This window comes from Grampus griseus (assembly GCF_964374135.1).
Source record: "Grampus griseus genome assembly, chromosome: 16".
NCBI lineage: Eukaryota > Metazoa > Chordata > Mammalia > Artiodactyla > Delphinidae > Grampus > Grampus griseus.
In genome coordinates, this window is record NC_139010.1 from 55,219,769 (window position 1) to 55,233,388 (window position 13,620).

General features: G+C 37.7%; 1 protein-coding gene across 1 annotated transcript in view; it reads right to left on the minus strand.

The window, feature by feature from the left end:
• Positions 1-11,366: 11,366 nt before the first annotated feature.
• BLNK (B cell linker) overlaps positions 11,367-13,620 on the minus strand; it is a 75,026-nt gene continuing 72,772 nt past the window's right edge. Inside the window, exon 17 of the mRNA XM_082673804.1 lies at positions 11,367-11,733. Within this exon, the coding sequence (XP_082529930.1) occupies positions 11,614-11,733 (120 nt within the window). The 3' untranslated portion in view covers positions 11,367-11,613. The remainder of the gene's footprint in view (positions 11,734-13,620) is intronic.

Here is a 13,620-nt window from a genome sequence, read left to right on the forward strand (position 1 = left end):
CTGTTCCTTGTCACAGCAATTTGTTACGATCTTTGTTTTCAGCAAAGTGCCTTGGGGATCTCACCTGGTAAAACTTGCTGGGGGATGTTAGTTAAGAGTGCAGTATTTGCAAAAGAATTTCCCTATAATGGAGAGCTGAAATAGGATCAGCTTTGTTGATTTGGGTATTTATTGCTTTAAGTATGCTTCCTTTAATAACTAGACAAGAAGTAGCCAATATCTTGGAAGAGGTGTTTGATAATCTTATTTGAATTATTTTTTGACTATTTCTCTGTCTAAAATGACTTCTGTTAATAAATGCCCCAAGTTTAAGAATCTTTTTTCTTTAAAAAGTGAACATCATAAATTATCATAGTGTAAACTTGAGTAATGTAGGAGGAATGTTAATGTACATCAATTTTGAAAATCATGATTTTAGTCAATGCCAAGAATGTACTTATAAAAAATATTAATGCCTAGTAGAAACATTTTTAATATGTTAAAAGAAGAATTCTTCCTTAATAATTTAGAGTCCTTCAACCAAAAGTGAAGGTTATATTCAGGTTGCAACTCAAATTGCCTCTTTCAATTAAGTAGTGAAACATAGGTGCCTACTGTCATCAATTATTTCATAACTTATTGCTATGTTATTGTAGGAAAGCAAAATGAAAACTTGGAGAGAGACCAAAATACTATTTGCAAATGACTTTATTTCAGTATTTTGAAAATCCAAGAGAGTACGTTGAGAAATAGTTTTCTGAACACTTAAGAGTAATCATTTGGGAGGCAATAAAAGAAGACCCATTTATAATAAGAGCCACAAAGTAAAAATTGTGTGAAGCTTCCAAAAGAAAAACCACAGAACCTAACTGGGAGAAATACAGTGTTTCTGGGTGTAAGGTTAAATATACTGCTGTTCAGAAGATCTCATTTTCCATTCTTGTGCCCCACAGAAGGCTTGTATTGAATAAGGTGGTGGCGGCTGGGTAGTGGTGCCCATTGCCCCATTCCTAATTCATGCAGTATAAAAATCAGGACAGGGCAGCTACAGAACTGTGCAGTCCCCCTTTCCCTCACAGCTCTGTTATAAGCGACTTAACCTGCTCTGGTTGGATTGGCAGTCATGTGGCAGCATACATCTCTCCCAGCTTTCTTGGGGCAGGAGAGCTATTGTATGTACATTCAGCAGCTGGTGAACCTTGGCACATTCTAGTCTCCTCCTATGCCTTCCCCAGCCACCAGCACAGGTGTTCCACAGGGAGTATTCAGGGAGCATTCAATGTAGACCCAGTTTCTCAACATTCCCCCACCCCACAACCTGCTCCATAGCACAGAGGCACAGGGGTCCTGTTCAGGGCAGGGTTGGAGTGAACTTCAAAGATTTGGTAAACAGGCTGTCTGGGGCCTGACTTTATCTGGATCAGACTGGAGCAATTTATACCCTATAGTATTGTTGAAAACAATAGAGCAATCATCTAGCAGTTACTGAAGGCTAACAGTTGCTGGTGATACCACTAGATATCACTGAGAAGCTTAAAGATGAGAGAGAGAGAGAGAGAAAGTCTGAATAAAACTGCAGACGTCCTTTGTAATCAGAAAGAATGTGTGCATGCTCAAGGCTGCAACCGCATAGGAGCAACACTTGCTGAATGTAGGGCAAATCTTGTAAACTCCCTAAACAGTGAAAGCAGCCTCCAAGTCACAGATCCAATGGTAAAGGGTGTAAATCTCTTCCTGATTCAGGGGGCTTAAGCACAACCTTTGATCAATCTGGCTGGTTGCTAGGTGGTGTTGACTTGAAAGCAACCCCTAGGAAGTCAGGCTTAAAGATAAAAATGAGGGGGAAACAAGTTGAGCAGTGACAACAGAGGGTGCATACCGTGAGGGGAAAAAGACTTGGTGAATTAGTTTAGCCAAATTACTAAAAACAAGTCCAGAGTGGGCGAGGAGTATGCAGAGATCCTACAATATGTTACCTAAAATGTCCAGCTTTCAATATAAAATTAGACATTCAAAGAAATAGCAAAGTGCGACATATGAGGGAAAAAGGCAATAGAAACTTCCTTTGAGGGGTACCAGATGTAGGATAAATGTTAAGCAGCTATTATAAATAGGTTCAAAGACCTAAAGGAAACCAGATTTAAAGAATTAAAGTATACTGACAATGTCTTATCAAATGGAAAATATTAAAATAGAAATTACAAAAAAAGAATGAAATGAAAATTCTTGAGTTGAAAAGTACAATAACCAAGGTGAAAAATTTACTAGAGAGGCTCAACAGTAGATTTGAACTGGCAGAAGAATCAGCAAACCTGAAGATAGATAGAAATTGTGAAGTATGAAGTACAGACAGAAAATAAAAATGAAGAAAAACAGTCTTCCTCACACCACATACACAAAAATTAACTCAAAAGGGAGTATAAACCTAAATGTAAGAAAAAACTATAAATCTTGTAGTAGAAAATACAGAAGTAAATATTTATGACCCTTGTTTAGTCAAAGCCTTATTAGACTTCTTCTTTGGTGTCATCACCAAAATCACAAATGAAAAAATAAGAGACAAAAGATATATCGAGTTTTTATTAGAAGAAGACATTGTAAAGCTGATCTATTTCACCTAGTTTGGATTAATACCAATTTAATTTCATTAATAAAAACTTTGCTCTGTAGCTTCATCTCTCCACCTCCCCCCATGCTGTTATTGTCACAGATTATATAGCTTTATAAATTGTGTGCCCATCAATGTAGATTTATAATTATTGCTTTATGCATTTTTCTTTTAAATGAGAGGGAGGAAAAGTTACAAGTAAAATGTGTGTATTTTTTGTCTTTTATATTTACCTATGCTGGTATTTGTATTTACATTTATCAGTTGTGTATTTCTTTGTGTGGAATTGCATTACTATGTAGTGTCCTTTAAACCTGAAGAACTTTTTTTGTAGAACAGTTCTGCTAGCAATGTTTATCTGAAAATGTGTTAATTTTTCTTTCCTTTTTGAAGGTTAGTTTTGCTGAATATAGAATTCTTGGTTGGCAGTTTTTTCTATGCAGAACTTTGACTATGTCATCTCACTGCCATTTGGCTTCCATGGTTTCTGATGAGAAATCAGCTGTTAATCTTACCGAGAACCTTTTGTATGTGATGAGTCACCTCTCTTGCTGCTTTCAAGATTCTCTGTCTTTCAATAGCTTGATTATGATATGCCTTGTGTGCACATTTTAAGTTTATCCTACTTGAAGTTCTTGAAGCGTTGTGGGTTGATAGACTAATGTTTTTCATCAAATTTGGGAAGTTTTTATTTCTTTAGATATTCTTTCTGATGCTTTTTTTTCTCTCCTTCTGAGACTCACTTTTTTTTGTTTGTTTGTTTTGTTTTGTTTTGTTTTTTTTGCGGTACGTGGGCCTCTCACTGTTGTGGCCTCTCCTGTTGCGGAGCACAGGCTCCGGACGCGCAGGCTCAGTGGCCATGGCTCACGGGCCTAGCCGCTCCGCAGCATGTGGGATCTTCCCGGACCAGGGCACGAACCCACGTCCCCAGCATCAGCAGGCGGACTCTCAACCACTGCGCCACCAGGGAAGCCCTGAGACTCACTTTTTAATATGCTGTTATGCTTGATAGTGTCCCACAGATCTCTCAGGCTCTGTCCATTTCGCTTCATTTTTTGTGTTTCTGTTTCTCAACATGGGCAATATCAATTGACTTATCTTTAAGTTCATGGATTCCTTCTTCTGCCTGTTCAAATCTGTTGCTGAGCCCCTCTAGTGAATTTTTCATTTCAGTTATTTTACTTTTCAACTCTATAATTGAAAGTTCTAGAATTAAAAATTCTTTTCATAAATTCTGTCTATTTATTTATATTCTCTATTTGGTTGAGACATCATTGTCTTACTTTTTTTTCATTCTTTAAACATAGTTTCAGCTCTTTGAACATATTTAAAATAGCTAAATTAAAATCTTTGTTTAGAAAATCCAGTGCCTGGGCTTTTTCAGGATTTTTATTGATTGCTTTTCTGTGTGTCTGGGCAATACTTTCCTCTTTGTTTACATGCCTTGCAATTTTTTTGTTGTAAACAGGACATTTAAAATATTATAATGCGGCAACTCTGAAAATCAGGTTCTCCACCTCCCCACACACACCCTCCAGGGTTTGTTGTCATTTTTGCTTGTTGTATTTGTTTGTTTGTCTAGTAACTTTTCTGAGCTAAGTTTGTAAAGTCTTTATTCTTTGTTATGTGTCACCAATAAAGTCTCTGTAATGTTAGCTTAATGGTCAGCTAATGATTGGACAGAGAATTCCTTATATACTTGGAATGAAAAAGTCTCTCAGTGTTTACCAAGGGACACTGTGTGTGTTTTTGTGGTGACCCTGCCGCACTTAGCCAGGCAGTTTACAGCTCTGCCTTAGCCTTCACTTCTTACTTCAACAGAGCCTCCAGGTCAGCCAGATAGGAGAGCTTATGGCATTCTTAGGTCTTTCCTTAGTGTACACACAGTCGTGGGCATGCGTGTGACCTTCTAGATTCCCAGGAGTATGTTAAAGCTTTACAAAGCCCTATTGCTTTTCTCCCTAGCTTTTTGGTTAGGGATAACCGTAACCAAATCGCCTCAAATTTTATCTATCGCATCAGACAGCAGCGACTAAAACATCTGCCTGTCAATGTTTTCAACATGGCTCCTAGGTAGCAGCTGTATCTCTCTGCCAGCTTCATGTCAGGCAATAGCCAATCTTCCAGGAAGTCACCAGAGTAGTCAAAACAAATAATTACAATTCTCTATGAATGAAGTCTGTTTTGTTTCCCTCTGATACCAGGAATGAGGTTTTTTATTTATAGGACTCTGCTGACATCAAACTTAAGGGTGAAAGACTGACAACTTTCTCTTTAAGATCAAGAACAAGAAAGGATGTCCACTCTCACTGTGTCTGTTAAACATTGTACTGGTGGCAGTTAGGCATCCAAATGGGAAAGGAAGAATTAAAATATCTCTATTTTTAGGTGACATGATCTTATGTGTGGAAAATCCTAAGGAATCCATTAAAAAATCTCATAACTGGGCTTTCCTGGTGGCGCAGTGGTTGAGAGTCCGCCTGCCGATGCAGGGGACACGGGTTCGTGCCCCAGTCCGGGAAGATCCCACATGCCGCGGAGCGGCTGGGCCCGTGAGCCATGGCCGCTGAGCCTGCGCATCCGGGGCCTGTGCTCCGCAACGGGAGAGGCCACAACAGTGAGAGGCCCGTGTACCGCAAAAAAAAAAAAAAAAAAAAAAAACCTCATAACTAATAAAAGAGATCAGCAAAGGTGCAGAATACAAGATCAATAGAAAAATCAATTCTATTTCTATACTTCAGCAGTGAGCAATCAAAGTGAAATTAAGAAAAAAATTCCACTTGGCATCTAAGGGAATAAAATGCTTAGGAATAAATTTGACAGAAGAAATGAAGGACTTTTACACTGAAACTACAAATCATTGTTGAAAGAAATTAAAGAAGACCTAAGTAAGTGTAGAAACATGACATGTTTGTGCATTTATTGTTAAGATGGCAGTACTACCCAAGTTGATTCACAGATTTGATACAAGCCCTGTCAAAATTTCAGCTGCCTTTTTGCCAGAAATTGACAAGCTGATTCTAAAATTCATATAGAAACACAAGATACAGAATAGCCAAAACAATTTTTAAAATTAATTAATTTACTTATTTTTGGCTGTGTGGGTCTTTGTTGCTGTGCGCAGGCTTTCTCTAGTTGTGGCAAGCAGGAGCTACTCTTCATTGCAGTGTGAGGGCTTCTCATTGCAGTGGCTTCTGTTTGTTGTGGAGCATGGGCTCTAGGCACGTGGGCTTCAGTAGTTGTAGCATGTGGGCTTAGTTGCTCTGTGCTATGTGGGATCTTCCTGGACAAGGGCTCAAACCCTTGTTCCCTGCATTGGCAGGCAGATTCTTAACCACTGCACCACCAGGGAAGTACCAGCCAAAACAATTTTGAAAAGAAGAATAACATTGGAAAACTCACACTTCCCCATTTCAAAACTTACCACAAAGCTACTGTAATCAAGACAATGTAGTACTGATGTAAGAATAGACATATAGATTGGTGGAATAGAATTGAGAGTCCAGAAATAAACCCAAACATTAATGATCAATTTATTTTTGACCAGAATGTCAAGACAATTCAACATGGAAAGAATAATCTTTTAACATATATTGCTTCAACAGCTGGATATCCACATGCAAAAGAATGTATTTACATACTCCTTCATACCATGTATAAAAGATAACTCAAAATGGATCAAAGACCTACATGTTAGAGATAAAATGATTAAAATATTAGAAACATATAAGTTGAAATTCATTAAATTGAAAACATTTGTGTTTCAAAGAACTCAAGACAATCCACAAAATGGGAGAAAACACTTTCAAATCATATATCTAATGTGGGAATTGTACCCAGAATACACATAAATGATTACAACTCAATAATAAAAAGACAAACAACTCAGTTAAAAAATGGTCAAAGGAGGGAATTCCCTGGCGTCCAGTGGTTAGGACTCTGCGCTTTCACTGCCGAGGGCCCGGGTTCGATCTCTGGTTGGAGAACTAAGATCCCACAAGCCATGCAGCCCAAAAAATAAAAGAAAAATTGTCAAAGGATTTGAATAGACATTTCTGCAAAGAAGATATACAAATAGCTAATAACAACATGAAAAGATGGTTAACATTTTTAGTCATTAGGGAAATACAAATCCAAAGCACAATGAGATATTACTTCACACGCTTTAGGGTGGTTACAGTTGAAAAGACAATAACAACGATTGATGAGTATGCAGAGAAACAAACTCATACACTGTTAGTCAGGATGTAAAATGGTGTAGTCACTTTGGAAAACAGTTGGGTGTTCCTCAAACTGTTAAGTATATTTGCCATAAGACGCAGAAATTCCACTTTTAGATACATACCCAAAAGAAATGAAGAACATACATCCACTCGAAAACTTGAACAAAATTGTTTATGGTAGTAGTATCCATAATAGCCAAAAAGTGGAAACAACTCAAATGTCCATCAATTGATTAATGAATAAACAAAATATGGTATATCTATATAATATGTTATTCAGCAATGAAAAGAAATAGAGTACTGATACTATAACATAGATGAACATTGAAAACAGTAGGCTAAGTGAAAGAAGGCAGTCACAAAGGACCACATATTGTATGATCCCATTCATATGAAATGTCAAATATGCAAGTCTATAGAGACAAACTAGATCAGTGGATGACTAGGATGGGAGCTCGGGGAGAGTGGAGAGTGTCTGCTTATAGGTATGGAGTTTCTTTTTGGTGTGAGAAGATTCTAAGCAGATTGTGGTAACGGTTGCCCAACTCAATATAGTCAAACCCACTGAACTGTATAGTTTTAAGTGGGTGAATTTTATAGTATGTTAATTATATCTCAATAATACCATTAAAATTATCAACTAGTAAAAGTTGGTTAACTATTAGAAGGGGAAAATTGGATATTAAGGAATGCAGAAATGACAAGTGAGAATAAGCAAGGAAGAAACTAAGCACTTAGAATAGGTCTCACCAACCCCTAGTCTGAGATTCAGGCCTTGTTGAAGAGGTTGTAGCTGCCACAGGGACATTCAGGCTGCTGATAGTGAAGAAATTTTCTAGAAGGTGCAGACCTGACTGAGCCGGTTTGTGGGAATAGTCAATTCAGTGGCTGTGAAACTCATTGGAGGGTGCTGGTCAGCTAGAGCTGGTCTACTCCTGCTAAGAGTTAAAGAAACTCACTGGAAGGTGCTGGCAGCCTTGAGCTGGTCCACAGGAAGTTTCCTCACCGAGTGGCAGACAAACTCATAGAGGGTGTGGCCAAGCTAGAGCCTACTGGGTGGCTGAGAGAAATTCATTGGTGAGAACTGGTGGGATAAAGCCAGTTAGCAGAACCTGGCCTGGGGGTGCTGCAGAAAAGCTCAGTGGAAGACGCCACAGCCCAGAACTGGTCTGCAAAAAGTGACCTGCTAGGTGGCTGAGAAACTCAGAGGAGAGTGATTGTCACTGGGCTTCCCTAATCCACTGATAGGGAAAAAGCACACTGGCAGCAGGGAGGGAGGGATATATATGTGTATATATATATAAAGCAGCACCCTTATTGGCCCATACTCTGCCTCAATTGATGCCATATTCTGTTAGCCTTATCCACAACTCTGTGAGCCCCCTTGATTGGTATCCTAATCTTGTTATGATAATTGAGACCCCCCTGGCTTCTGATATGTAAGTGCTGCTATCAATGTCCCAGGGTTTAGACTATTAGCCCTAGCTACCATTAGCCCTGGCCAGCAGAACAGGGCTACCAGTGAACTTCTTAGTGATATTTGCTCCTTTCTTACCAGTGCATTTCTAATGGCCTTGGTGATCACACTTGTCCTTTGGGACATAATTCTCTGGTGGGCCTTCTGCCCTCACATAATATATCCACTCCAGCACGCTCAGTTCCCTGAGCCTTTTAATTCTCTCCTCTACTATCTGCCATAGCAATTCAGGCATTTCACCCTCAATCAGTGAAGGTCATCACTTTTTCTAGTCTTCCAGGAGCCACTCAATGAGTTTGCATCATCTCCTAGGGTCATTGCCAGAGTATTAAATTATGTATCCTGAGAAGCGCCTTTAAGTTAATAAATTATTCCTTATCCAATCTTATATTCTGGCTTCTTTGCTCAAGTATTCTCAAAATCTAGTTCCATGGTACTCCCTCAGCTCCTGCCAGTACATGGTGCCTAATTCATCAGTCTCTTTCAGGATGTATTCTTTCCTCCCTCAGCAGGCCTAGCACATTTATAGCTGATTTAAGCTGCAACTTAACTTTAGTTATTGGCCTAGCAGCCCGGACAGAAGGTAGGGGCATATCCTGAGGGGTATTTCTGTTGCCTTGCAGGGGAGAGGCCTCTGCAGTGTCTTCCCACACAGGCAGAATGCTATTTCTTAATGACAGGGGTTAACTCTGCTGACTCTGAGGGTTCAGAGGAGTCTGGGAAGCCAAATAATTGGTGGCATTCACCATTAATGATGGTTTTACCATCATTCATCCCCAGATGTTCTCATCCCATCTGTCAGGGTCTCAGGGTTTTTGAACTAGGACTCTGACCTTGGTTGGACAGACCTGTCTTGGTTTAGCATTAAATTATCTTTGCATGGAATTCCCTGGAGGTCCAGTGGTTAGGACCCAGTGCTTTCACTGCTGTGGGCCTGGGTTTGATCCCTGGTCAGGGAACTAAGATCCCACAAGCCACACAGTGTGGCCAAAAAAAAAAAAAATAGTTTTGCAGTTCAGCAACTGTATTAAATCCTGAGTTTGGTCTTCCGCTTTTTCTTCTCTCCCACTGCAGGAGATTAGCAATTGGGTCACCACTTTGTACCAGGGATGGTTCATGCCTCAAATACCCCAAGGATGGAGTCCTTATTGTCAACTGGGTGGTGAGTAATCTGGTTCAAAGATGCCATCTTAATGCCTACTTTCTTGAAACTACTCCTGGTACTAAATCTGTCATTTGGGTCTTCTGGGGAGAAGATGCTGAGATGTAATTAGGAGTACAAGAGGTTTATTGGACAGTAATGCCTGGGGGATGGAGCAAGATTGAGTAAGAAAAGCTTTCACACCGTAATGCAGATCTGATACTGGTGAAAGAAAAGGTTGGTGAGTGGAAGCAGAATTAGGTATAGAAAGCCTCAGACTTCCATGCACCACTGACAAAGTCAGCCAACTCAATGGATACTTTAGGTTAAAGACGATCCATTAGTTAGAGGAATTCCATGTTGGGCAGAATTAGCGAGACTGAGGGCTGCTTAGGAAAAGCATAGGCTTGGCTCAAAACCCAAGGCAGATTCTGAAGGCATTAACAGCTAAAGGCTGTCAGCTAATTGCACTCCTACAGCTGAATGCCAAATTTTTTCCTGATGGGAGATCCAAACAGTGCACCTCCATGGCTGCCATACGATGGGGCAATATCAAGTAGTGTGACATTCATGTAACTGGAGTCCCTGAAGGGGAGGAGAAGAAGGATAACAGAAAAAATATTTGAAGAAAAAATAAGAATTGAAACTTTTCCCCTAAATTTGATGAAAGCTATAAATACAAAGATCCAAGAAGCAACATGAAGCTCAAGCAGGAAAAAGAAAACCATACCAAGACACATTATAATCACATGTTCATCATCACAGGTGATAAAGAGAAATGTTTTATTGCAGCCGGAGAAAAAAAGCACACATTATGTACTGAGAATCAAAGATAAGAATTACTGCAGACTTGTTGTCAGAAACGCTGCAGGCCAGAAGAGTGGAATGATATCTTTAAGGTACTGAAGTCATCCTAGAATTCTTTCTCTAGCAAAATTACCCTTCAAAAATGAAGATAAAACAAAGAAAATTTCACAAAAGAGAAGTCTAAGATATGTCATCACCAGTAAAGTTGCTCTATCTTAAATGTTAAGAGAAATTCTTCATGTGGAAGGAAAATGATACCAGGTGGATATTAGATCTATACAAAGAAATTAAGAGCTCTGGAAATGGTGAGTAAACAAATAAATATAAAAGTGAAAGGGGGGTATTATGACATTTAAGAATACAGTTATTTTTATAAGTGAGTTTGTGAGTTCATAACCTTCTAGAATTTCAAACTCCTTTCAGATTGCTGTCTTACTCAGTGATCAAGTGCATTCCTCATTTAATTATTAGATTTATCTTAATTAGCTGCTTTATCATTTCAGTGCTGTCTAAAGTGCACAGTAGGATAAAAAGCTTTGATATGACAGAGTATAATACATTGCTGGGACAACCTAAGACCTTGGATATGGCTGCTCACAATGGTATCTCTTTTATTCCTGAGTGTTCATCAATGTCTGCTTTTCTGCCCCTGTTCTGTGGGCTGTTTCCCTAGGCTTTTAATCTAGTTTTGCTCTCATCCCACTCTGAACCTCATATCAAGTTTAGGGTCCATTTAATAGACATGCAGATCAAAGAGGGTACAATTATATTTAATAAGCTAAGCTAACAACATAATCATGGATAAGAAAGTTCGTATCTGTATACATCTCCCATGGTTGGGAGCTCACAAAAAGGAACCATTACATCCCCCTTATTTGTATTTATAAATATCATATATTATCTATATTTTATTTTCTACACATTAAAATTTTAACCAAGGCAATTGTCAAGCACTGACAGTAGGCGTCCTAGTTACACTGGGGCACTAGGACCATTGTGGTGGTCTAAATTTTCAGCAGCTTTGTTTTATCCAAGAGCATCATTTTCTTTTTCTGGAAGTAGCGCGTTATTTTCTTACATGACTGAAAATACTTTACACCTGTTTTTTTAAATAAAGACATTTATTTGGAGAATATTAGTAGCATATTCTCAGCCTCACCAGATATTAACAGTTCATCAAGTCAGGCAACAGAACATGTCCATGTGAGCTTCTTATAAGGAAATCGACGACCACCTCAACAGCTTCCTCATCTTCTATTTTATTACTGGACGATTCATAATCCAAAATATGAAGTTTTTGGACTTTTTCCTCAAAAGTAGAAGTAGGTAAAATGTCTGAAGCAATGATGTTGACTTCCTTTAAAAAATTTTTTTTAATTTATGAAACTTTAACTGCATATTTCAGTCTTGTGGAATCTTTTGTGTTATTCTGACTGTCAATAAGAACCAGGGGACTGTGTTGATGATTCTTGATGATTTCAGCAACACTTCCAAAGTACTAGAACAAGAAAACATAGATGAATTATAAATTGGCGTTTATATTAACAGTGAACTCCACTCCTCTCATCTTCTCCAACTCTTTCAAGTTAGTCAGAGTTACTAGGTCCCAGATGACATTCTATCCAAAAAAGTCTAATTTAACAATGGCTGTAACCTTTGAGGTGGCAGACCCTGGCCATTCAATGAGACTGAAAATGCAACTGACATCCTCAATTAGTATAACTTCTTAGGGAAAATTACTTTATTGAGTTATGATGTAATATTTTAATATTTTGTTTTTTATTTAGTGCCAAGTGTAAAACTGTCATACATTGAATTTCTCTGCATTTTTATAAAACATAGATTATCTGTTATGTTGCATGTATTAGATACAAGGACTGATGTAGTAAATTAACATTAGAATTTAATGTGAAGAGAGTTATTTCCCAGGTTAATTCATGTTTGTTTTTGTGTTCTTTTTTTTGAATAAATAAGGGAACCTTTATAAACCTTCATATACCCATTTTTGCTTTAGCTCTCAGTAAGTTTAGAGCTAAATTAGTGCCTAGTTAATAATTTCATGCTAGGCTCTTACTATACATACATATTTTTCCGTATATTAATTCCTATTGTCTATTGGTTTTAGTTTAAGGCTATCACAATTTTTTTCTGAAAAATGATCAATGTTTTAAGTGAAAGATAAAATAAGTATAATACAGACCAAGAAATGAAATGCATTGATTATACAAAAGTGCTACAAGCTCATGATCATCAGATAAATGCATTTAGAGTCATTTTTTTAAAGGGATAATTGTTTTGCAACACTACCATATAATTTAGCAGTTACCACCAATTGACTTCATTTTCTCTTAGTTTTTCATATAAAGATAAACATCTGGAATAAAAAATGTTTAAAAGCCTTTATTAATTATTTGAATAGCTTCCAAATATTATATATTAAAATAAGTAAAGTATTCAGAATACTAGTCATTTTTCAAACAAAACACCAGTTGTCTTTTAGGTAATTGGCTTCTGAATATTAGGTCAGGGAGGAGAGACAGAGACTTTCAAGTACCTTTAGTCCTTATTTCTTACTTTCTCTTCAATCATTCAGCCCTCCTGTACTTGCCAATGAATTGTTTTTATGATATTCATAAAGACATTCATTCTGTTTGTTTGGCACAGCATATTGTTAATCTGAATGCAGTTGGAAGTTAAATTTATGGACTAACACACCAGGAAATGAAATAGTACAACCTCCTTGAAGTGAATTCCAAGTGAAAAAATGTGTTCTGAACCCAGTAAATATAGGAGAGAGTTGTTTTGCTTATACAAATAAGCATCTCATTCTGTCCTTATACTCTTCTGAATATTTCTGAGGATTGCTGTGTTGCGGAGTTTGGGGATTAAAATGTTTGAAGTAGGGGGTTGAGCTGAGGTGAAATGTTTGAAGTAGGGACTGGACTTGAGGCATATTTGTGATTTGACTGAATGAAGGATTGAGCATAACTTAGTTGCAGTTTCCCCTTAACACTTTTTTTTTGGTCTACACTAATTCAGTGTATTTGAGATATTCATACATGGACAGAAAAACAATTGTTTGATAACTCAAAATCCCATGGTCAATAAAATAAAGCAAACAGATCTCAGAGTGATAAAATACTCAATATGTATCCACATAATGTCAAAACATTTGCAAAAAAAGTTAAACAGTTAATCAACTAGTTACTTTTTCTACCCATGAATACCCAAACACAAATACAGACAAACAGACTTTTCAGGATCTCCACATGGTTGACATCATGTAACCAAAGTTTTCATTTTTCAATTCAGATGTTCAGTATATGGGAGAAATTATCTTTTTATTATAGATAATTTAAGTAAGTGTTTTAAAGGACTCTGTCAG